General features: G+C 36.4%; 1 protein-coding gene across 2 annotated transcripts in view; it reads right to left on the reverse strand.

Moving 5' to 3' along the window:
• ADK (adenosine kinase) overlaps positions 1 to 25276 on the reverse strand; it is a 599089-nt gene that overhangs the window by 568018 nt on the left and 5795 nt on the right. Inside the window, exons 1-2 of one of the 2 annotated variants that reach the window (XM_044659053.1) lie at positions 19987 to 20000; positions 12266 to 12340 (exon numbers count right to left, since the gene is read on the reverse strand). In XM_044659053.1, the coding sequence (XP_044514988.1) occupies positions 12266 to 12340; positions 19987 to 20000 (89 nt within the window). Of the gene's footprint in view, positions 1 to 12265; positions 12341 to 19986; positions 20001 to 25276 lie in introns of those variants that run through there. The other variant, XM_044659050.1, reaches the window with a different exon arrangement.

Raw genomic sequence — 25276 nt, forward strand, 5'->3', positions numbered from 1 at the left:
TCAGACCACGCACTTGTAAGCATTCAAAACTGCTGCCTCCATTACTGTCTCCAGTCTGCTGCCCAAGAGAGCCTACTGGCAAAGAGCCACTCCCTCCTAACCCAGGAGATTTAAGCTCTTCCATGCGTCAAGACGTTGGCCTCCCCAAGCCCCAAAGACCCGGAAACGGAAACCAGTTGGACCATGTTGGATCACGGGAAATGTAGTTTTGATACATTTCCCTTGTCCATAGAAATATATACACTTTTAGATGGCATTTTCCCAAATTTCACTTTTACAGCATGCAAGGTGAGAAGAGATCATTTCATCTTTATCTTTGTCTCCCTGGGTTTGGCACATACTAAGTGCTTAATAAATGCTTGTTAATTGATCTGATTTATAAAAGTAATAAATCTTTTGTTTTTAGATAAAGCCAACAGAGAAGGCAGCAACAACTACCAAAACATGTACCTCCTTTCATATCTCTATCAACGTTGTTATATGAATGAGCTATGAATGTATCAAGTAGACCACTGGTTAAAAAGTGAGAAGGGTTGTGACAAGCTTTCACTCAAACAAGTTCTGACAGAATGAAAAAGTCCAAATAAATAAGTCATATTAATGAGGTAATAAATCCTAGCTAGGTCATAGAATCCATTCAGAAAGTGAGTCTCCAAAAGAGGAATGATTCAAAGGGTAGATGAAGCAGAAGGGTCAAGGAGGATATTATCCACAATTTACAAACAGGACATTGAGGCTTGGAGATATCATAAGCCTCAATATATACTTTTAATACTACCAATTACAAAATATGTAGAGTATAAACCTATGAGACTTATGATTCATCATTTTCAGAAATTAGTAATTCCCCAACACAGTTAAATACAAAGACTAAATGAGAAAGGGAAAAAAAAGATTTTCAGTTCAAAGATCTGTACAAAGCTAAAATTCTCACATTTAAAATATCTTAAAATAAAAACAGACTATAGACTTTTCTACCTCAACATACTTACATCATTTTTGTTTGCTCAAGATAGATAATTGATCTTCTCTGACCCCAACCTTTGATTGTCTTTCTTCTCTTTTCCTTTTTTCAACAAAGGTTAGTTGTTTCATTCTTTCTGCTCAGGTTCCCAACTTTCTTTCCCAGGGGAATGAAGTCTCAGTGGCACCTCTTAGGTCGGTTGTCTTATTCTTCAGGGTGCTTCCATCAATTCAGATGGAAAACCACCCACCTTTTTCTATCCAGTGTAATTCTTTTTCCTGTTTTTTCCCAAAAATACTCCAAAGAGCTCCCAGGTATACCAGAAACTTCCCTCTGTTTCCTTTTAATACATTGTGGCTACCAGAGCAGTATCTGAGCTCTCTGTTATCCTTCACACTATTCGCACCATGAACTGAATCAGTAGTATAGCAAAAGGCAGTGCCACCTCATTTACAGATGAGTCATGTACTTCAGCCACCATCATGGGAATGAGATAGAAGCATGTAATGGGATTTAAGGAAGAGAAAGAATAAACCCTAATGCCAATAGCAATAGACCAGGTGATATTATATAGTCCTGTGGTAATTTCAATTGCTATATAATAGAAATTTAGATTTAGATAAATTTTCAGGTTTCAGAAAGGGTAGAGAACTACTACACTATAAAGATTTCTCAAAAGCCAACCTCTGAAAAGGGAGAAAGGGAATAAGGCACTGTGTGTGGATATGTTCCAACTTCCTCCAAATGTTTTGTATTCTGATGTAGCTACAAAGCATAATCTTCCCATAGGCAGGGGTTAAGCCTGATTCATCAACTGCTTGAGATTCTTCCCCAAAAGCCATCACTTTTGGGCATATCAAAAAGTTCTAGTCATTATATACTTTATATATGACTGGATCACCTCAACCAGTCATTCCTATCCTTAATGATGCCTTTCCTACCACTTCTAGTATGCAAACCATCATCAGTAATATGTTACTACTGCTTTCTTACACCCATCAAGAAAAAATATACTGACTTTTAAATCACCTGCAATTTAGTTTTTTCTGAGATTATGGTATTCAATGATTCGCAGTTATATGATATCGACTGCTCAACATAATTAGCTAGTTTAGGAAGTAGTGATAAAATAATCCACACTCACTCATTTAAACAAATTCTGGTCTTGAACATTACAGATCATACTTCCAAACTCCAAAATTCCATTTTCACACAATCTTAAAGACTATTTTCCTTTCTAAAGAAATATATATATATGAACTTTAAGAGCAATTAACAACAGGTCATTTACTCAGCAGTAATTTAATATTTTAAAAAGTTGCCTTGGGTCAGGCATTCTAAAGTTAGACTACTTCTCCCTGGTCCCAGAGCTAGTATAAGTGAAGACAAGACTTGCTCCAAGGTCTTCCTAATTCCAAGAAAGGCTCTTAACATGTGATGCTTCTCCTGTATTGTAAAATACTAACATTAAATACTGGATCTTAAAACTTAAAACCAACTCCAATGACCAAATAAGGGAGTAGAAAGTAACAAAAGATGTTGCTCTTATGAATGGTTACTCTTTCACAGAGTTCCACCTAGAAGACTTACAAGAGAAAATGATATAGTATTAAATGAAAGTTTCTGTTTTTAAGGAAAGTCATATTTTGGACATGACCTCTAAATGGTATAAGTCTCTCAGTAATTATGCTTTTTCTCCACAAAGTATGGATCGGTAGCTTTTAATGGTGTTGTTCCTTTCCCTCTGTCTCCACTTTTGTTTAAAATCGTGACTGCCCTTTTTAACAATCTTTCCCAAACTGTGTCAAAACACACTTAAAGTGGTATAGAAAATATAAGAGTTAAGTTTTTTTTTGAATACTTCTTAAAATAATATCACAATTAATGTATACCTGGATTGCTACACCCTCACATCTCTCATTCCTCCCTACATATTCCTTCCTTGCATCCTTGCCATGACCATCTAGAATTAGAGACCTATACAAGAATCATTACTGTGTATAGGTTCCAAGGCAGAAGAATGGTAAGAGCTAGGCAATAAGGGTTAAGTGACTTGCCCAGGGTCACACTGCTAGGAAGTGTCTGAAGTCATGTTTGAACCCAGGACCACCAGTCTCTAGGCCTGGCTCTCAAACCACTGGGCCACCCAACATTTATATTTTAAAATAACAACTCATTCTATAGGTAAGATAATGGAACAGCATAAGCTTCTACTTAGGAAATTATTTGTTTGCCTGTGAGTGAAATGATCTCATTAGAAAGGATGCACTGGTAAGTGATGCCATTCATATCAAGTAATTTCATTTCCAAGAAAAAAATGTATTCACTTTCTTCAGACCATGAGATGGACTATGGCCATCACTTCTAATCAAATAATCCCAACATAACAAAACTATGCCCACCATAGTGACAAGTAATTTAAATTTAGGCTTAATACTTCAATTAGCTTTCCTAAAATCCTTGACTTGCCCTTATTGAATACAAGGATTCACCAATGTCTAACTACTGGACCACTGCTGGCATGGGTGGTAAAGCCTTTTGAAAGCCCAGAAAGATTTTGCCCCCAAGAATACTACAGGTCTACACCTGGAGGCACTGGGACACTCTAACCCCTTAATTGGCAACAAACAACATTTCCAGCACAGCTTAACTACTTTAAGTATGTATCACTATTTCCTAACTATTAGGGCAGTAGCAAATACTTAGCTGTCTAAAAAACTTGAGTCACATAAAGTAATAAAACCTTAAAATCTATCAACTTAAGGAATGTACTCCTTGTCCCAAACTCCAGCTCATTAATCCAAGTGGTCAGTGGTAAAGAACCAAAAGAGGTTTTTTCTTGTGGTCAAAATCAATCCTATAGTAGTTTTTACATAATTCTATACAGCCCAAGCAATAGGGCTTACAGAAGCTGTTAAAACAGAAAGATTAGATGCCAATCTGATTTTTTCCTCAGGGCACCACTTAGGTTTTCACTTTTCCCTTTTACCCTGTTTTCTTTAAAGTGACTACCAGAGAGTCACAGTGTTGGCAACCAGATCCAAGGAAGGATGGTTGGAAAAGTTGCAGCCCAAGATGGTAGAGAAGTATCTGTGTCAAATCAAAGCATCTTTCGCTTTTTCCTAGCCTGCAAAGTTATTAAAAGTTTATCCCTCACTATTGCCTTATGGAATTGTGTTCTTTCAAACCTGTTTTGATTTTTGAAAAAAAAAAAATAGGAATACCCTATATTTAATCTTCTCCTGAGTGAAATTTGGTAGAAATGCTACTAGTAAGCCACTTAGACAATATTATGCCAAGATGGAATTCCATAGTGGACCACCTAATTAACTGAACAGCTAGTAGGCAGAAAATTATAAAGACAAAAGATAAATATAAAGATAAAAATACATTTTTGTTTCCTTTTCCCTCTCAACAATCAGTCCAACAAAGACCTAGGTGAGTAGGTACAAAAGATCCTGCTGCTCCACTCAGCACAAAAGTGCAAAGGAAACAGCTAAATGACCTATATTTTATCACCTACTGCTTCAAAGAATTTATTCCCTGTCTGGTCAGCAATGGGAATTTTCAAGTTACATGTGTCAATATGGATTTCTGGATGACTTGGTTTACCCTTACTTTTGAGAAACCCCAGTACTAAGCACACCTATTTTGATTTGAATGTTAAGCACCTTTTTGTTTTGGAGGCTTCTCTATTGGATAAGTTTCCTCTCAGGAAGCCCAGCTCCTGAGTTTGACTATTGTTTTTACTTTGTTAAAACTGATCATTCTCTAATGTCATAGCTGTGGTTAATCTTTGTAAGCTTCTCAAAGGTAGAGACTCTCAGGTTCAGTATCTCTTTGGAGTTGGTATCCCAGGGATAAGGTTCCCAGAGTCTCAGGCTCTATGGAATTTCTTTATGACTCTGTATGGTGCCCAGATTTATGAGTCTATCCCTTTATTTGATTAAAGAGTGGGTTTTCTGACTACTTGGAAGTTCTGTCTTTTGTTTCCAAGTTAACACGTTAACCCTTACATATCAGATTGGGCACCTTCTGACAATGGAGTTTTGGCCAAGGAAATGGCTGGTTCTAAAATATTGCCAAGCAATGGACTAATGACCTTGGGGAAGTCATTTAACCCCAATTACCTAGACCTTTGTGCTCTTCTGCCTTAAGACAGAAGGTAGAGGTTTTAGGTTTTTTTTAAAGTGGGCAATCACTAAACAACGCTGAAACCAAACATTTTTCCTGTGTCCTGGAAAGAAAATATCCTAATTATTTCATTGTCCCTAAAAGTGACTAACTTAAAAATCATACAAATTCATACAAATAGCTTGAGTCTCTTTCAAAGACTATGGTTCTCTCTTCATTTTTATTCTTCAAAGCAGAGGCTGGTCTTGGAAATCATCATGGAAAATTGAAGAAGAGGATGCTCCACAATGAACTGCCTTGAATTCTGGAAGCAGATTCTCTGTTCAGTGGATCCTGCTGCATTGTGGCAATGTTGTGAAACCCATCCAGTTCTAGGCAACCAACCAACCTCTTAATTCAGGCTCTCCTTGTTTTCTACCCTCATTAAACAAGTAAAATCCTGCATCTGCAAAATTCTAATAAAGGGCCTGGCTGATTTATTTATGTCTACTAGGAATTAAACTAACTTTCTGATGGTTTTGCTAGCATAAATAACTACCAGAAAACGCCTACCTTGCCTCTCTCTTGGGGAATGGGAAGACAAGTCATCCAATGGAAGGGGGTTTCAAATGTTAAATTATGTGTGTCAACTGGGTTTTTTGGGAAACCAAATTTTGCCCCAGTCCCCAGAGAACTCACCCCAAGGGAAGTCAGAGACTCACCCATTTCAGACTGAACAATAGACCTTAAAGTACTTAATGGTCCCAGATCAAGTGTGACTAGTAGATCTACCTAACCAGCCAGAACATAATACAATTCCTATTATAGTGTGATCCCAAGCATTTTGTAGGGTAACTCAGAAAGAGGAAGCACCCATTTTATTTTCTCCTTTTAAATTACAACTTTCTCTTAAACCGTGACTAATGCAGGCACTTCATATCGAGGTTTTTTCAAGGTCCTAAAAACAAGTTAAAGAAGTTTTAATGCCAACACTTTTTAAAAAATATGTATTACTTTTGTAGGTACTTATGAGAAACTACCTTCCAATATTTAATCATGTTCTTCTTCCTCTTCTATTTCTTCATCTCCCAAAGTGGAAACAACATTCAAATCATCACCTTCACCCTCTTCTTCCCACAAAACACCATCTTCACTGCCATTCATACTGTTTGATATACATTTTTTTAATCCAAGCACAAGGGACTCGGTGGAGATTTTGTCCCAAGTGGTTTTGATCCAGTTCCCTAATACAGTGGCCAACCAGTTTCTTTATTTTTCTCGATGGAGTAATAAATTCATTGGTTTCCAGCCAACATCCATTCATTATATTCTTTCCTCAAATGATCTTTGAATGGCTTATTAATTGCAGCGTCATTCCTCCCAGAATAACAACTAGGTCCCTGGGCATTTCAGTAATTATCTTCACATTTTCAGTCAAGTGACCCCTGAACACATCTTGTAGAGCTTTCCTCTCTGACACAGTAACACACCCTACGGCTTACCCCAGACCACATTCAACCAATCTAACCTAAGTTCTTCATTGATCCATCCCTTTTCCTGCCCACAAAAGATCACTCCTGATGGTAACTTTTCCTTAGGTAATGTTTTATGCCTTAAAATTATGTAAGGAGTCAGTTTTCACCTCTCAGCTGTGACTGTAAACATCATGGTCATTCTAGTTTTTTCATTTCTAGTCATTTTAATCAACACTGATTTGGTGCCTATAGTATTAAAGGTGGCATTTCCCATCTACCTCAGGAGGTAGTCATACTTTATATGTATACTGAGGTGCACAATACAAAACTTATGGTTCCAAAGCAGGAAGTGCTCAAATATAGTGCAAATGTGACTTTCAAAGGTACATATTGGGGGAAAAAAAGTAGTACTAGATTAGTTAAGTACCCTTTTGTCCTAGTAGTTTTTCCCATTGTATCAAAGTCCTCCCCCAGGTAGCCTAGCCCTAGGCTGGATCTTTCTCTTTTATATCAATTGTAAAGCATCAGCCTCTCTCAGAGGATACAGTCTTGGGTTTCTCATTTCCTGGCATCAATTGTAATAAGGAGGGGATAAACAAGTGTAGTAAAGAGCTTAAAATGAGTCAGAAAGAGGGTAGGTAGAGGATAGGTAGTCAGTCAGATGTTTCAACTGACTATAGGAAACTGACAGAGTAACAGAATAACCACAAGTAAAACCACTTAGCTGAGGATAACATATAACAGAGTAAAACCAATAATAACCAGGGAAAGTAATACAGTGGGTACAATGTGTCAACTAAATATCTGGGAAAAGGAGAAAGGCCAAGGAAGCTTTTGTAAAAAGGGTTTAATAACTGAACAGGGACAGGGAGTGAAGGTAAGAGGGAATAACTGTCTCTAAAGACTATTGGCGATTCAGGGACTGAAGGGATGGATATGTTTACTCTATCACTGAACCTACAGCAGACAGCCTGGGCAATGACTGGCTGGTCAGGGGTAAAGGGTATCTCACTAAGCTGTCCTTTGGCTGTTGTCCAGATGTATCAGCTTGTCCCAGGAACACAGGTAAAACAGCAAGATAAATCCACTGGGGAAGTCAGGGAGATGGATGTATCTATGGCCACTAAACAGATAAAACTCCTATCTCAACCTGAAACTTCTTGGGCTTGCTAGAGGATCTTGTAGATACTACCCAACTTCAGAGATACCACAACTCCACAGGCTCTCCAGACAGTTGGTAAAACCCCAACTCCCAAAAGCAAACTGTCAGCTCATAGTCCCTGTGAAAAAAGTCCCTTCTCTCAACATTCTAGGTTTGGAATCTTCAGCTCCTACCAGCTTTTGCCTGGCAAAGTCTGCTCTTTACTACCTAAGTTAAATCCTACATTTTTCCTACAACACAGTCAATCATACTTCCCTGTCCTTAGTTCCCCAAATGGTATATAAAAGTTCCCCAAGTTCTATTCTTTGGAGAATCTTCTAGCAGGTTGATTCCTCCAAGAGATACTGTCCCCAGAGCCCCAGGGTTTTGACTCTGTCTAATTTTTGGCACTTGGAGAGTGCCCACTTATATTGGACTTATATATCTCTCCTGATTAAAGACTTGGTTTTTCTGACTACTTTAGTAGTTCTGTGTTTTTCCAAGTTGACAGGGGAAAAAAATTAGTTTTTAAAAATCTGGTTCTGAACTTCTGGATGTTATTAGACTTGAAATGATTTCTTGATCTCTGTTGTAACCTGCATGATCTTAAGTGGGGTGAACTGCCTCACAGAATTCCACAGTACCCCCAAGAACTCCAGGTGAGGGGGCATTCTGTGGAATTCTGTGAGGCAGTTCACCCCACTTAAGATCCTGCATGTTAGTTACACTGTGCAAGAGGTAAACTATTCCTAGCCTGTTGTCAGTAAACTTAAATTTGAGTGAATACCTCTGAAAATCTGATATAAAAAAAATTTTTTTAATGAATTAAACAAAAGTGGCTCCCAAATAATCTTAATTTTTAAAAACTTTTGTTAATATACATTTTTGGCATTTTACTTGCATAAATTAATCATGGAAGATTCACTATATGCCCACCACTCTGCTGAGTATTATTGTTCCAAAAAATATATAAAATGACCCCTGTTCACAAGGAGCTCACCATTAACTTTTAGCAGTTAAACAGGAAAGGACATTTTGTCCAAATTGATTTTTTCTCTTCACTGATGTTCATTAATGTCATGCAATGATTATTGTGAATATGATGAATACTTAATTATAAGCATAGATAGAACAATAATGATTTTCATTTTAAATAACAGTGTAGAGGAGCAGAAGAAAGCAAATAAGAATAAAGAAAACAAAAAGGGATAAGGAAGGAAAAAATAAGGCACCTATTTCTCTGTAACATTCAGTTTCTGTTACAAGCTGATAAAGAATGGGGCCATCTTAAGAGTAGGGCAAGAAGAAAGATTTGCTTAAGTATTTTTAAAGCCCTGGATTTAACCTAAATGGGAATAGAAACATATTAACAAACAGGAACATTTTTAAAAAAAATTTTTTTAACAAATAGGAACATTTAAACAAGCTACTTAGTTAAAGAGTGAGGCAGGCTAAAATCCAGGAACAGAAATCAAGAGGCCTAAATTTTAAGCTTGGCTTAGCCCTCCTACCACCATTCTACCCCACCCAGTTTCTTGATGCCTCTCTCTAACTCGAACTTTTCCCAAGCTGGGTCACACGAAACAAGACCAGTAACCAAGCTGGGTTCTGGTTTCCTTTAACTTTAAACAAGTCCTTTAAATTCCAGAATTCTGAGCCTATATTTTTAAATTTTATTTATTTTTTTTCCCATGTTTACATGATTCATTTTCTTTCCCTCTCCTCTTCTCTCCCCCTCTCAGAGCTGACAAGCAATTCCACAGGGTTGTACAAATGTTGTCACTTCACATCTATTTCCATAATTTTGCTAATAGAGCGATTTTTTTAAGGCCTAAACCCCAAATCACATACTCATATATACATGTGATAAGTGATGTCATATGTTTTGCTTTTGCATTTCTACTCTCATAGTTCTTTCTCTCAATGTGGATTTTGTATTTATTTGTTTGCTGTTTTTCACAAGTCCTTCAGAAGTATCCTGGCTTGCTGCACTGCTACTAGAAGCAAAATTCATTACATTGGATTGTTCCACAATGTTTCACTTTCTGTGTACAATGTTCTTCTGGTTCTGCTCATTTCACTCTGCATCAGTTCACTGAGGTTCTCCCAATTCATATGGAAAGCCTCCAGATCATCAATCCTTACAGCACAATAATATTCCATCACCATCACATACCACAATTTGTTCAGCCATTCTGCAATCAATAGACTCTTCCTCATTTTCCAGTTTTTTGCCACCACAAAGAATAAGGCTATGAATATTTTTGTACAAATATTTTTCCTTATATCTCTTTGGGGTACAAACCCAGCAGTGGTATGGCTGGATCAAAGGGCAGGCAATCTTTTAAAGCCCTTTGCAAATAGTTCCAAACTGCCCTCCAGAATGGCTGGATTAATTTACAACTCTACCAGCAATGCATTAGTGTCCCGATCTTGCCACATCCTCTCCAACATTTATTATTTTCCTTTACTGGCATATTGCCAATCTGCTAGGTGTGAGGTGGTACCTCAGAGTTGTTTTGATTTGCATTTCTCTAATTATAAGAGATTTAGAACACTTTTTCATGTGCTTATTGATAGTTTTGACTTCTTTATCTGAAAACTGTCAATTTACACATCTGTCCCTTGACCATTTGTCAACTGGGGAATGGCTTGATTTTTTGTACAATTTCTGTGTCTATATTTTATTTTTCCTGTTACTATACATACGTTTTGCATGTTGTTTAGATGTACCTTTTTTCTTTTCCTTTTTCCCCCAAGATGTACTTATTCTGACAAAAAATATTAAAGCCATAAACACTATGCAAGCTCCTAAATATCAAATATATAATGTATTACATATAGTACTTGCTTATTCCTTAGCAATATTTATGGTGGTATTAACACAACTGGCTTGTCAAAGAGTTCACTAAGGATCTAAAAACAACAAAAAAAAGTCATTTTTACGTCACATTAAAGTTTACAATGCATTTTAAGAATATTATCTCTTTTGAGGTAAAGTATACATGTATTATTTCTGGTTTGCAGATGAGGAAACTTGGAGTCAAAGATATTAAATGATTATTCCACAGTTATACAGCCAATATTAAGAGCTGGAAAGGAGATCCAAACCCAGGGGTTCCTAAGTCAAGTACCCTATCCTATTATATATTTCTTAAGGCAGGCTGAAAAGCAAGCTAAACCAGTTTCACTCATAAAAATTTTAAAAGTACAGGCAGATCCTGATCAGTAAAAAAAAAAAAAAAAAAAAAAAAGGAATCCTATGAAGTAGTAGAATGTATTTGAATTTGTACTATTTGGAATTATAATCATATAAAATATGGTCACTTGTTCCAGGGCAGTGGAAATATGCAATGCAAATTCCAATAAACTGACCAATTTCAAGAAATTTATTTTTCAAAATAATCAGGACTCTGTTGTATTTTCAGATCAACTACAAAGAGATTTTTTTTAATTAAGAAAAATGTCTATTATTCATAGCTAAAATCCCCAAAGCTTATTTTCCCCCTCCAAATCCTGAATTTAGAACTCAAGGTTAAAGCCTTCCATCCATAATCAGTTTCTTTTATCCTACTCCCATTATTCTGATGGCCAAGTTTGTGCCCACTACATCACACCACTGGCACCACCCATTCTCTGCTTTCTGGCAGCTTACAATGAAAAATCCTTCAACTAGCCTTTGGGGATCTGCTATGCCTAAGACAAGGAAGTTGTTGGAGCCCCCAACTATGCCAATACAGAAATGCCAGGCCATTGAGCACCCAGACCACCATCTAAGTGACTTTTAAAAAACTTTGGGAGATTTATTTACCAAAAAAATCATGTAAGTGGGTATACAAATAAATATATATAAAAATATAAAAGTTGATGCAAATTTATTCTGAGCATTAAAGATTTATGTAGGGTTGGTTTCTATGCCCTCCTTTTCCAAGTCCTTTTCTGAACTTTATCTAATTATCTCCTAGCCCAAATTCTCTATTTGAAGCAAAATTTAGTCAAGAACTACCTGGGAAAATTACGGTTCTCTTTAAAAGAAAGAAGAAAAAAGCTCACTATAAAATGTTGCTCAACAAATGAGAGCCAAGTGTAAGTTTGTATTGTAATAATTTCCAGAAATGTGATATAGCAACATGAAGGATTACACTGGATACATATTTATTGATGCAAAGGAAATCAAAACACTGGCTAGCCAATATTAGATTGAAATTAATCAATATAAAACAAACAAGAAGATTTTTGACATGCATTCCATTCTGAGATCATTTAAAAAGCTTGAAACCATGGAAGATCAGTAGTATTGATAAGAAGTCTGTGGAAAAAATATCTTAAGGAAATCATGCATTTCATTTAGAATAACGTTGTAAATGAAATTGTACAAAAGGCTGTCCAGCAGCAAAAAGCAGGGCCAACTTCTAAGGCACTGAGTAAGACAGCATCAATGTCTTCAGGCCTGGTTCTCATAATCTGCAGGGGGGTGCTTGGTTATTTGTATAGCACATTCCATTCTAAATTTTCATCATTTTTTCCCTCTAGCCTATTTTTCACATTATATACAAAGCTTCTGGTACTTACTTATCAAGGAAATTCTTGTCCACAACTGCAGAAATGTCAAGAAGAGGATTTCCCATTCCAAAAAGAATATTTTCCCTGAAAAGGAAGCACAGTCACAAATCAGACAATTCTGTAGACTAGTTAATCTAACAATAAAGCAGTTAAGTAGATTCAGAACTGGCTGAAGTTTCTTCAGTGACCCAATTAGTCACTGAAGGCTCAGGCTGACTTGGTCTTTGGTCTCCAGTGGAGTGCCCTAGAGATCTGTGCTTGGTTTAGTCATGCCTTACATTTTTAACAATTACTTGGAAGCAGTAGTAGCTGATACTCTTATCAAATCTGCCTTGGACAAAGAGATGGTAGAACAAATTCACTGAATGATAGAAAGGATTATGGAGATAATTGTGCATGAAAACAGTAAACAGGACAGTTTGGCTGGACCCAGGAATTGGTGAATGCTGGTCTGGGAGATTGGAGCCAGGTTCTAAAGAAAAGAAATTAGACTGGTTCTCTTTGGCCCAAGAGGACAGAAAAAAGAGCAATATCTTAAAGTCATAAATAGAGATTTAGGTTTGACAAAGAAGCAATTTAAAAATTTGAAATTTTATTGACTTTTCCTCAAATTTTCATAGAATTTCATGAAGCATGTTATGAAAGAGAAGGAACAAAGGCATGAATTAGCCCAGTTGGGATTCTGTTTAATGAACATGTCCACTGGTTAAGAGCTTTATTAAACACAAGGTGACTCAGATTGACTGAAGAATGAATGAGATGTTGCTAACATATTTCTCACTCCATGAACACAGGTGTTTTCAGAAATACCACTGAATAAACAAAACTGTAATATGCATAATATAAATCTAGGTAAAATAGTGAAGGTTAGGAGAGAAGAGAAAGAGAAGGGGAGGGAGGGACAAGGGAAAGAAGCATTTATTAAGTGCCTAGAGAAGCCCTACTTTCAAGGAACATGCATAATGGGGGAGGGGGGAGAATATACATAAAGGGAAACTGGAAGAATGGAGGCTGGCAAGGAAATGAAGATGTCAGGAAAGTGACTAGAGCTAGGAGTGCAGTGAGCATGGCTAGGATCCTGGCTGAACTGACAAGACTCACTAATATCTAGAGCAAGATCTCAGTTTGGAGATTTCTCCAGAGTGGGAAGGTAGCTAATATCCTTGGTACATTGTGTAACAATATTATCATTTTTAGAAAAAGGTCAGAAACTAGGAGCAGAGTAGATAATTTTTGCACAATAGCCACTCTCTCCAACTGTCCATACTCCCAATTCAAAGCTTCCAAACCAAGGGTTTGGGTGCAAAGGAACCTCTCAGGATCTTACTAAGCTTTTATAAGACTCTATGTCTGTGCCCAAAGGCTAATTCACTATGGAACAGGGATACCAGTACAAATTGCTGGAAATATAGCCCAAATTATAGAAATCTATTGCTATATCAATGAAGGACATGAAAAAAATTGGAAAAATTAAATTAAAAATGGTAAAATATATTGCTAGAGTATAAGATAATTTATTCATATGCTAACTATACAACAAAGTCAGTCTGTTAAGAAATGAACACTAATAACCACTGCTGTGTATTTGTGTACACTTAGACACAAGGGTAAAAATTAGGCAATAAGTTTATTGTAACTATCGTAACTTTCAAATTCATACTGACCTAAACCTATTGTTAAGAATGAGAGATTCTGGAAAAAATTCTTAGCAAATTAAAAGCAACCTTGAATAAATCTATACTTTGCCCTTGATCTCTTTCAGTAGCAGAAAAGTTGTCAACCATTCTAACAAAATAATGATTCCTCTACGAATGGATTGATTTTACTCTGTTCCATAGCCACAGTTTATATGCAACCTTGATTCCAACAAAAGCCTATCCCTACTGGAGGCTCAACTGTACAGAGCACCTGCGTTCATGAAAGATAACATGTAATACAACAGTCACTGGCCACAAGATCGTCCTGCTCTTAGATTTGAGGATTTTGCCAAGTTAAAAAGAATTATGGCTTCTAAAAGAAAACATTTAAAATAAAAACCATATAACCTCCCAATTATCCACAATTACGAAGTGACATGGATATATCAAAATCAAATAAAGCAGAGGTTCTTAACCTGGGGTTTGTAGATAGAATTTAGGGAGCCAATAATCTTGGATGGGGGATATATTTCACTTTCATTCACTTTTGATTTCCTTTGTAATAGTGATGTACTTGATACATTTAAAAAGCAAGATTCTGAAAAGTTTGTAAGCTTCACCAGACTGCCTAGTGTCCTTGACAGAGAAAAGGTTAAGAAAGCCAGTGAAGTATTCTGTCATCGAATCACATGATTTCAGATTTGGAAGAGATACTAGTAGCCATCTGTTTCAAGATACCCAAAAAAGAATTCTTACAACCACACAACTAAATGATTATCCCACCTTTCCTTGAAGATAAGAGGGAGAATTACACCCTTCCCATATTCTACTTCAGAATAGTTCTGAGTGTTAACAACATTTGTTGACATCTAGCCTAAATTTGGCTTTCCTACTCTTCCTTCCACTAGACACTTCCAGAGTTGTCAATATCTTCACCAAACAGGAATATGTAGAACACAATACACCATATTTGGTATGACCAGACAGTGACTATCTCTGTTTTTTTCCCCCCTATAAATTATGCCTCTCTTACTGAAACTCAAAGGAGCAGTCATTTCTTGAACTACCACATCACACTGTTCAACCACACTGAACCCAAGCCAGTTCTAACTTTGCATATGTGAAGAAACCCAATTTTAAAACTTGAAGTTAATGATTTTTAAAATTTGCTATCTCGGGGGCAGCTGGGTAGCTCAGTGGATTGAGAGTGAGGCCTAGAGTCAGGGGGTCCTAGGTTCAAATCCAGCCTCAGACACTTCCCAGCTATGTGACCCTGGGCAAGTCACTTGATCCCCATTGCCCACCCTTATCACTCTTCCACCAAGGAGCCAATACACAGAAGTTAAGGGTTTAAAAAAAAAAATTTTTTTTAATTTGCTATCTCAATTATTTTTTCTAAGACTGTTAAGATTAGTCTAGGGTTCCTGAAAATATACTGAACAGAAAATAAATCAAGGCAAGTGGTCCAAGAATATTCAATGAAACAAAGAAAACTGATTTAAGAATAAAAATTATCTGTACATAATGCTGATGTGTGGATAACTGTGAGCTGTATGAATAAAAAGTTCACCAACAATTTAGCAAATATAAATGTGTCACAATTTTTAAAAATTCCTAAGCACTATGTCAATAATTATTAAATACCTATAGCCTACTACTCTCATGAGGAATGGGACAAGTCAAGTAACAAGTATTTATTAATTGAGCATTTAGTAGGTATCATTCATTAATTTAAGCATTGATGATACTGAGGCCAAAAAGGTCCCTGCCATCAAGAAGGTCACATTCTCATGGAGAAAATATGAAAAAAATTGTTCACAGGAAATTTCAGAAGAAAGGCACTAGAAGAAAATGACCAGAAAAAGATTTCTCCAGAAAGGATTTGAAAAACAAAAACCAGCTGCAGTGAAAATAAGGACTTTAACTCCAAAGTAACTTTAAAAATTAACTGGATTGTAATACACAATCTGTCACCCTTGCCTATGTCACAATCTTGTAACAATGTAACATAGATTTCTACATTCTACCTTAGAAAAAAACAAAGAATACAAAGATCATCTACTTCAACTCACTCATTAATTTATACATAAGCAGGTTAAGGTTATCTAATGAGATTAAGGACTGGTCCAAAATTACAAAGTCCATAGCAAAGTGGCAGGTCTGGAACTCAAATTCAAGTCCCTAGAAACTCAATTCCAAACCCAATGTTCCTTCTCCCATATCACATAAGCTTAGTTTCTGGGTGTTATTAATAAGTTTAAAATGTCATGAATGAAACTAAAACGTATCTTGCATTTACAAACTTATTATTAAATAGGAACATTATCATTTGTAACTACTAGTAACAAACATTCTATAATAAAAATACTATACTTACTAATCAACCTTTTAATCAAATAATTTTAGTTGTGAAAAAATTAATGACCCTTGTAAGTCATTAAAGTATTAAGTCAGTTAAATAGTTCAACTTGTCAAAAAAAATAAGATGTAGCCCAATTTTTAGGCCCAAAATTTCAGCATAAAGATATAATTTTCCATTTATGAACACTGAAATTTATACAAAATGATAAACTGGGGAATTACAAAGTATTTTCCAATAGTATTCCTTTAAGCAGCAACTTCTCTTAGAGCACCTAAAAAGACTCAATTTTTCAAATAAAATGTCTACAATAAAAATCTGCCAACAAAATGATTTCTAAGTTTAGTCAACACCTTACTGATTTCAAACAATATTTAAAATAAAACAACCTGAATGGTATTTTGGAAATCCAAGTGGAGGTCAAATTCTAGGACAACAGTGTAATTCAAAGTGTTGAAAAACAAATTATACTGTAGGGACCACTAAAGCAGAAATATTCATCTTTTGCATATATCCAACACAAGGCAAGTAGGTGGTTCAATACATAAGAGTGTTGGGCCAGGAGTTAAGAAAACTTGAATTTGAATATGGCCTCAGATACTTACTGGCTATGTGACCCTAGGCAAGTCACTTAACCCTGTTTACCTCAGTTTCCTCATCTGTAAAATGAACTACAGAAGAAAATGGCAAAACACCTCAGGATCTTTGCCAAGAAAGCCTCAACAGTTAGAGTGGGACATGACTAAATACCATCACAATACTCTACAAATAGTAGACACAAGAACATGTCAATTAATTCACCCTAACCTTTTTTTTTTTAAACCCTTACCTTCCAAGGCAGAAGAGTGGTAAGGGTAGGCAATGGGGGTCAAGTGACTTGCCCAGGGTCACACAGCTGGGAAGTGTCTGAGGTCAGATTTGAACCTAGGACCTCCAGTCTCTAGGCCTGACTCTCAATCCACTGAGCTAACCAGCTGCCCCCTCCCTAACATTCTATTAAGTCAATTCTTTGACTTCCCAAAACAAAACAACCTTCTGTGTGGCCATTACTCTCTCATATGCAGAGTCTCTCCAACTATTAGAACACTCCTTTAAAAGTAGGAACTGTCTTGATTTTATATTTGTAGTCTTGGTGTTTAGCATAAGCTTGGCACAAAGCAAGAGGTAAAGAAAAACTACTCATTTATTCATTAATAAATGTTCTTGATGTCATATACCAAGTTTTCAAGAGAGTTGCATACATATAGTGTCCCAAAAGTGTTAGTACAGTTTTGATCTACTAAAGTTTACTTCTGGGACACTCTGTACAAAAGCTTGGCTTGCATTAGTGCTTTAAAAAAAACTGTAACTTATTAACTGTGGATTTAAAGCTTGCCTGACCATGACTTTATATATTCTGTTGGAAGGTTTCATCTAAGGCACTACACCAATTATCTTATAAGCATGATATTCCCAAGGATTTAAACATAATTTCAACTAAGCTTACTTAATGTGGCAGAAGGGCAAACATGGATAGAACTCAAAAGATTTGGAGTTATAGAAAAGACTTGACTGCTTCCTCAGCAATGGCCTACTTACAAAAATGAGCATTAATAGCTAAATAATAGCACTTAAAATTCTAAGGAAGACTACCAGCTTTAGACTTTCATGACAGTTCAAAAATATTTTTTAAAAATCAGTTCATGCTAAAAGCTACATTTGCATAATTTTTCAGTTACATATTTATAAAAAGTAGTAATGTGGTATGTTATAATGGGAATCAGGAAAACCTAAATTCAATCCGGCCTCTGATCTTTACTCCATCTGTGACCTTGGAGAATCAAGTCCCTAACCCTCTCTCTGATTCCTTATCTGTTTGTTTGTTTTTTAATTAGTAAAATTTACTTACAAATGTCTCAGCCCCTACTTCCTCTCAGGGAGAAAGCATCATCAGGGAGACATATGTATACATAAATTACATCTTTCATGTTTCCATTTTTCAGTTCAGTCTCAAGAGGTAATATTCACAATTTATTCTTCCAGTATTAATTCTATAGCTGTATTTGATGCTCTCTTAGAGAATTCATTTTGCTGTTCTTTATCCTGAGTAGTTCTTTTCGAGTTTTAAAAAAAATTAATCTAATCGTTGTTTCTTATGGTGCAGAAGTATTCCATCACAACCATATAACACAATTTGTTTAGCCATTCTCCAGTTGATGAACATCCCCTTTATTTCCAATTCTTTGCCACCAAAAAAAAAAAGCTGCTATAAATATTTTGGAATATATGGGTCTCTTCCTTCTTCTCTGATCTCTTCAGGAAACAGACACAGGTTGAAGGGTATATCGTGTGCGGTTTCACTGTATCAAGGTTTAAAAAAAATATATATATATATATATATATATATATATATCCATGATACAGAAATACACATATATATGTATTTCTATATCACGGACTTACACTTATCACAGCACACTATTGGCTGATGGAAGGAAAGGCAACCAACCACAGCACCATATTCTGTATCCTGGGTGCTGATTGGCTCAGTGACTGTAGGTTAATAAGTGTGAAAAAGGTTTATAGGAAAGTGGGAAGGGTTTATAAAGCTTTAAAATATATATAAATAATAAACATAATGCCATTTCTTCAGGGATTTTCACCTGTCGTGGCAGTCTCTGGAATGTAACTCCCTCAATAGGTAAGGAACCACTATACACAGTTTTATAAATTATCTGGCTGTAATTCCAAATTGCTCTAGAAAATGGTTGGATCAGTTCACAGCTCTAACCAACAGTGTTGCTTCCTTTTTTTGTAAAAGGAGGAGGTCATTCTAGATGGCCCCTAAGGTCCCATCTATGACTTTGATGTATCTGATACACACAGTACTCATTAAAGAAATGTCCTAAACAGTTCGAAAGCCCCAAAAGTTTGCCTATCATATGAAAGCTATTTCAGCTGGAGATAAAGTTGGGTATGAAGTGCTAGGCTTAGGATCCTAGTTTAGATACTCACAATGTAATCATGGGTCAAATTGCCTAGCTTCCGTGAAATTCAATTTTCTCATCTGTATATACCACCTCTCAGGGTTCTTGGAAGGTTCAAAGAGATAACCAACATAAAGCACTTTTGCAAATGTCAAAAGAATACAAATGGCAAATATTAACTCATTCATTATTCAACTTCCTATTTCGATATCCTAATATATTTATTCCTCATCATCCCGGATTGGTTAAAACTTAGACGTCTCAAGAACTGAGAAAAATATTCCAGCCAATAGCACCACACCCATCTACCAAAAAAGACCTTGCAAATTAGGTCCAGTCTAAGATGTAGATGTGGCCAGGACCCAACAACTCTGACTAATAGCAAAGTCTAGTCTTGTCTTAACCACAACTTCCATCATCCAGAGTATACAAAGGAAGTAGAATCAACTTGAAGGTTAGAGTTCCTTTCCAGACAGAACCCTAAGCACAGTGGAGCATTTGTGGAAACTGTCCCTCTGCAGATGCCAAGCCCCCAGCTGGGAGTCTCTCCCACTCAGTTCCGTCCAAAGTGGTAAGACTGACACGAATTAGTGGTCTGAAGACTCAATAACATAGAGCATTTCTGGAGCAGCCCACACTCTGCTTCCTCAGATGTCTACCAGGGACCCTATACTGGTGTTGAAACAGTGGAAAAGAAAGGGAGAACAGACTTTTTTCCTCTAGAATTCCAGCATCCCCAATGACTCACTGGTTGACTTGTTAATTAACATCAGTGCAGTCATCATGGCTTACCACACAGTTCATACTCTAGCTGAAGAGCCTAATGCTGACTGACTAAGTAAGCCAGGGTTCTGGTGGAAAAAGGGAAAGGGACAGGATTTCATCTAGTTCTACTATTATGAGTCCCACAAAATTCCCGAATAAAGTGTTGAGTCCAGAATATCTCAGATCAAAGATTACTTTTGGTCTTGCTCTAACAGATCTAAATGGAGCACCAGGGCCACACCTGATGAAAGGAAATATTTTCATTTTCCATAGCTCTCCCTAGCATAAAGCCACACTAGAGTACAAGACAGAGTTAAGGCAACAAAAGAATATTCAGGTATTTTGTGCACAGCTGTTTCTCTCATTGGCTGACTTTGCCCTGCTAAACAGACCAACTAGATAATAATAGCATCAAATCTGTAAACAGTTGTTTGCTAGTGTTCCTAATGACAGTGACAGAATATAGTGCAAGTTAAGGGCAAGGATGGGACAGTCATTCTTGAAGAGTAATTAAGTTTGTAATTTTTTACTTTCCTCCCGTGACTATCAGTTGAAGTAGGGGATGTGTATACATACATACATACATACATACATACATACACACACACACATGTGTTTGTGTAGATATAAACATATGTATAAAAGTATATATGTGTATATGTAAAGTTAAATTGACAAAAATTCTATGGGAGTCTTTTTTTTTAAGAATGTTGGTTTTGGACTCCAATTTGACTAAAATCTCCATTTGTCCTTAAAGGAGTCACTTATAACTTCTTGATGCCTCACCAATCTAATTTGTAAAACAAGGGAGTTGAACTAGATAACCTCTGAAATGTAAATCTATGATACTATGGACTATGATCCTATTTTTTATTAAGTCAATATTTAGAAATTCACAGTAATTGATCATTTAAAATTCATAATTCAAAATGATAGTATATAATCAAAAACATCAGAAAAAGTGAATGTGGGCTAGTTACTTCAACTTGCTTCATCCATAAAGTAGTAGTCCTTGAATTAGAGAATCATAGCAAAAGGATCTTTTCAATCAACAGAAGGATAAGTAAAGAAGGGTTTGCAACCTACCCCCCTTATTGGGATTTGTCTCCAATACAACCTACCAATACTACCTCTACTTAACCCTCTTCACTAGTTGTGGAAACTCTCAATTTTATGCCCTTAGGCAAATCCTCTTCACTGGAGTATTCTCCCCACCCTCCTCCTCAGATCCACATTTTATTTTTTCCCCTGCTTTCCCTGCTCCAGCCCTCTTCTGAATTTGCTTCTTAATCTCAAGGACACCACCATCTAGGCTAGGTATGACTCCATACATTCCATGAGTAGCTAAACTCTGTCATTTCTATTTCCTCAGCATCTCTCAATCTGTCCCCTTCTCTCTAATCACAGAGACACCCTAATTCAGGACCTCTTCATCTACTGACTGAACTATTGACTAACTGGTCTCCCTGCCTCAAGTTTCTCCCTCCTCCAATTCATCCTCCACCCAGCCGCCAAAAAAGATTTCCCTAAAGCTCAGGTAGATCTAACGGTGTATCTCATTCATTAAGCTGAAGAGGCTCCCTAATGTCTTTAAGATTAAATATTAATTTTAACTTTCATATAAATTGTATAATGTACATAGAGATTACACAGTAAACAAGTAAATATGCACCTATTGAGTGCTAGTTCACATTTTTTTATCAAGAAAATGTGATAAAAAAAAGTCTGGTGACCACTATTGTAGAGAAGTGAGAAAATGGGAAGAACATAAATTAATCCATTAATCCAACAAGCATATATTAAGCAGCTGCTATATACTAGATACTGTGCTAGGTGGTAGACAGTTCAAAGACAAAACTAAATAGTCTTTGTCCTCAAAGAGGTCACATTCTATTGAGAAGGAAGCAACATGTACAAGTATAAATAGCATGAATATATACATGAGCTCTAAGGTCATTTTCCAGCTCTGAAGTTCTATCTATAATCCTAGTATCTCTAGAAAATTTAGGTATCTTTCACTGAACCACTATCCTTTAAAATAGGAAGGGAAAAGAACGTATNTCCAAGGCAGAAGAGTGGTAAGGGTAGGCAATGGGGGTCAAGTGACTTGCCCAGGGTCACACAGCTGGGAAGTGTCTGAGGTCAGATTTGAACCTAGGACCTCCAGTCTCTAGGCCTGACTCTCAATCCACTGAGCTAACCAGCTGCCCCCTCCCTAACATTCTATTAAGTCAATTCTTTGACTTCCCAAAACAAAACAACCTTCTGTGTGGCCATTACTCTCTCATATGCAGAGTCTCTCCAACTATTAGAACACTCCTTTAAAAGTAGGAACTGTCTTGATTTTATATTTGTAGTCTTGGTGTTTAGCATAAGCTTGGCACAAAGCAAGAGGTAAAGAAAAACTACTCATTTATTCATTAATAAATGTTCTTGATGTCATATACCAAGTTTTCAAGAGAGTTGCATACATATAGTGTCCCAAAAGTGTTAGTACAGTTTTGATCTACTAAAGTTTACTTCTGGGACACTCTGTACAAAAGCTTGGCTTGCATTAGTGCTTTAAAAAAAACTGTAACTTATTAACTGTGGATTTAAAGCTTGCCTGACCATGACTTTATATATTCTGTTGGAAGGTTTCATCTAAGGCACTACACCAATTATCTTATAAGCATGATATTCCCAAGGATTTAAACATAATTTCAACTAAGCTTACTTAATGTGGCAGAAGGGCAAACATGGATAGAACTCAAAAGATTTGGAGTTATAGAAAAGACTTGACTGCTTCCTCAGCAATGGCCTACTTACAAAAATGAGCATTAATAGCTAAATAATAGCACTTAAAATTCTAAGGAAGACTACCAGCTTTAGACTTTCATGACAGTTCAAAAATATTTTTTAAAAATCAGTTCATGCTAAAAGCTACATTTGCATAATTTTTCAGTTACATATTTATAAAAAGTAGTAATGTGGTATGTTATAATGGGAATCAGGAAAACCTAAATTCAATCCGGCCTCTGATCTTTACTCCATCTGTGACCTTGGAGAATCAAGTCCCTAACCCTCTCTCTGATTCCTTATCTGTTTGTTTGTTTTTTAATTAGTAAAATTTACTTACAAATGTCTCAGCCCCTACTTCCTCTCAGGGAGAAAGCATCATCAGGGAGACATATGTATACATAAATTACATCTTTCATGTTTCCATTTTTCAGTTCAGTCTCAAGAGGTAATATTCACAATTTATTCTTCCAGTATTAATTCTATAGCTGTATTTGATGCTCTCTTAGAGAATTCATTTTGCTGTTCTTTATCCTGAGTAGTTCTTTTCGAGTTTTAAAAAAAATTAATCTAATCGTTGTTTCTTATGGTGCAGAAGTATTCCATCACAACCATATAACACAATTTGTTTAGCCATTCTCCAGTTGATGAACATCCCCTTTATTTCCAATTCTTTGCCACCAAAAAAAAAAAGCTGCTATAAATATTTTGGAATATATGGGTCTCTTCCTTCTTCTCTGATCTCTTCAGGAAACAGACACAGGTTGAAGGGTATATCGTGTGCGGTTTCACTGTATCAAGGTTTAAAAAAAATATATATATATATATATATATATATATATATCCATGATACAGAAATACACATATATATGTATTTCTATATCACGGACTTACACTTATCACAGCACACTATTGGCTGATGGAAGGAAAGGCAACCAACCACAGCACCATATTCTGTATCCTGGGTGCTGATTGGCTCAGTGACTGTAGGTTAATAAGTGTGAAAAAGGTTTATAGGAAAGTGGGAAGGGTTTATAAAGCTTTAAAATATATATAAATAATAAACATAATGCCATTTCTTCAGGGATTTTCACCTGTCGTGGCAGTCTCTGGAATGTAACTCCCTCAATAGGTAAGGAACCACTATACACAGTTTTATAAATTATCTGGCTGTAATTCCAAATTGCTCTAGAAAATGGTTGGATCAGTTCACAGCTCTAACCAACAGTGTTGCTTCCTTTTTTTGTAAAAGGAGGAGGTCATTCTAGATGGCCCCTAAGGTCCCATCTATGACTTTGATGTATCTGATACACACAGTACTCATTAAAGAAATGTCCTAAACAGTTCGAAAGCCCCAAAAGTTTGCCTATCATATGAAAGCTATTTCAGCTGGAGATAAAGTTGGGTATGAAGTGCTAGGCTTAGGATCCTAGTTTAGATACTCACAATGTAATCATGGGTCAAATTGCCTAGCTTCCGTGAAATTCAATTTTCTCATCTGTATATACCACCTCTCAGGGTTCTTGGAAGGTTCAAAGAGATAACCAACATAAAGCACTTTTGCAAATGTCAAAAGAATACAAATGGCAAATATTAACTCATTCATTATTCAACTTCCTATTTCGATATCCTAATATATTTATTCCTCATCATCCCGGATTGGTTAAAACTTAGACGTCTCAAGAACTGAGAAAAATATTCCAGCCAATAGCACCACACCCATCTACCAAAAAAGACCTTGCAAATTAGGTCCAGTCTAAGATGTAGATGTGGCCAGGACCCAACAACTCTGACTAATAGCAAAGTCTAGTCTTGTCTTAACCACAACTTCCATCATCCAGAGTATACAAAGGAAGTAGAATCAACTTGAAGGTTAGAGTTCCTTTCCAGACAGAACCCTAAGCACAGTGGAGCATTTGTGGAAACTGTCCCTCTGCAGATGCCAAGCCCCCAGCTGGGAGTCTCTCCCACTCAGTTCCGTCCAAAGTGGTAAGACTGACACGAATTAGTGGTCTGAAGACTCAATAACATAGAGCATTTCTGGAGCAGCCCACACTCTGCTTCCTCAGATGTCTACCAGGGACCCTATACTGGTGTTGAAACAGTGGAAAAGAAAGGGAGAACAGACTTTTTTCCTCTAGAATTCCAGCATCCCCAATGACTCACTGGTTGACTTGTTAATTAACATCAGTGCAGTCATCATGGCTTACCACACAGTTCATACTCTAGCTGAAGAGCCTAATGCTGACTGACTAAGTAAGCCAGGGTTCTGGTGGAAAAAGGGAAAGGGACAGGATTTCATCTAGTTCTACTATTATGAGTCCCACAAAATTCCCGAATAAAGTGTTGAGTCCAGAATATCTCAGATCAAAGATTACTTTTGGTCTTGCTCTAACAGATCTAAATGGAGCACCAGGGCCACACCTGATGAAAGGAAATATTTTCATTTTCCATAGCTCTCCCTAGCATAAAGCCACACTAGAGTACAAGACAGAGTTAAGGCAACAAAAGAATA

This window comes from Gracilinanus agilis, chromosome 2 (genome assembly GCF_016433145.1).
Source record: "Gracilinanus agilis isolate LMUSP501 chromosome 2, AgileGrace, whole genome shotgun sequence".
NCBI lineage: Eukaryota > Metazoa > Chordata > Mammalia > Didelphimorphia > Didelphidae > Gracilinanus > Gracilinanus agilis.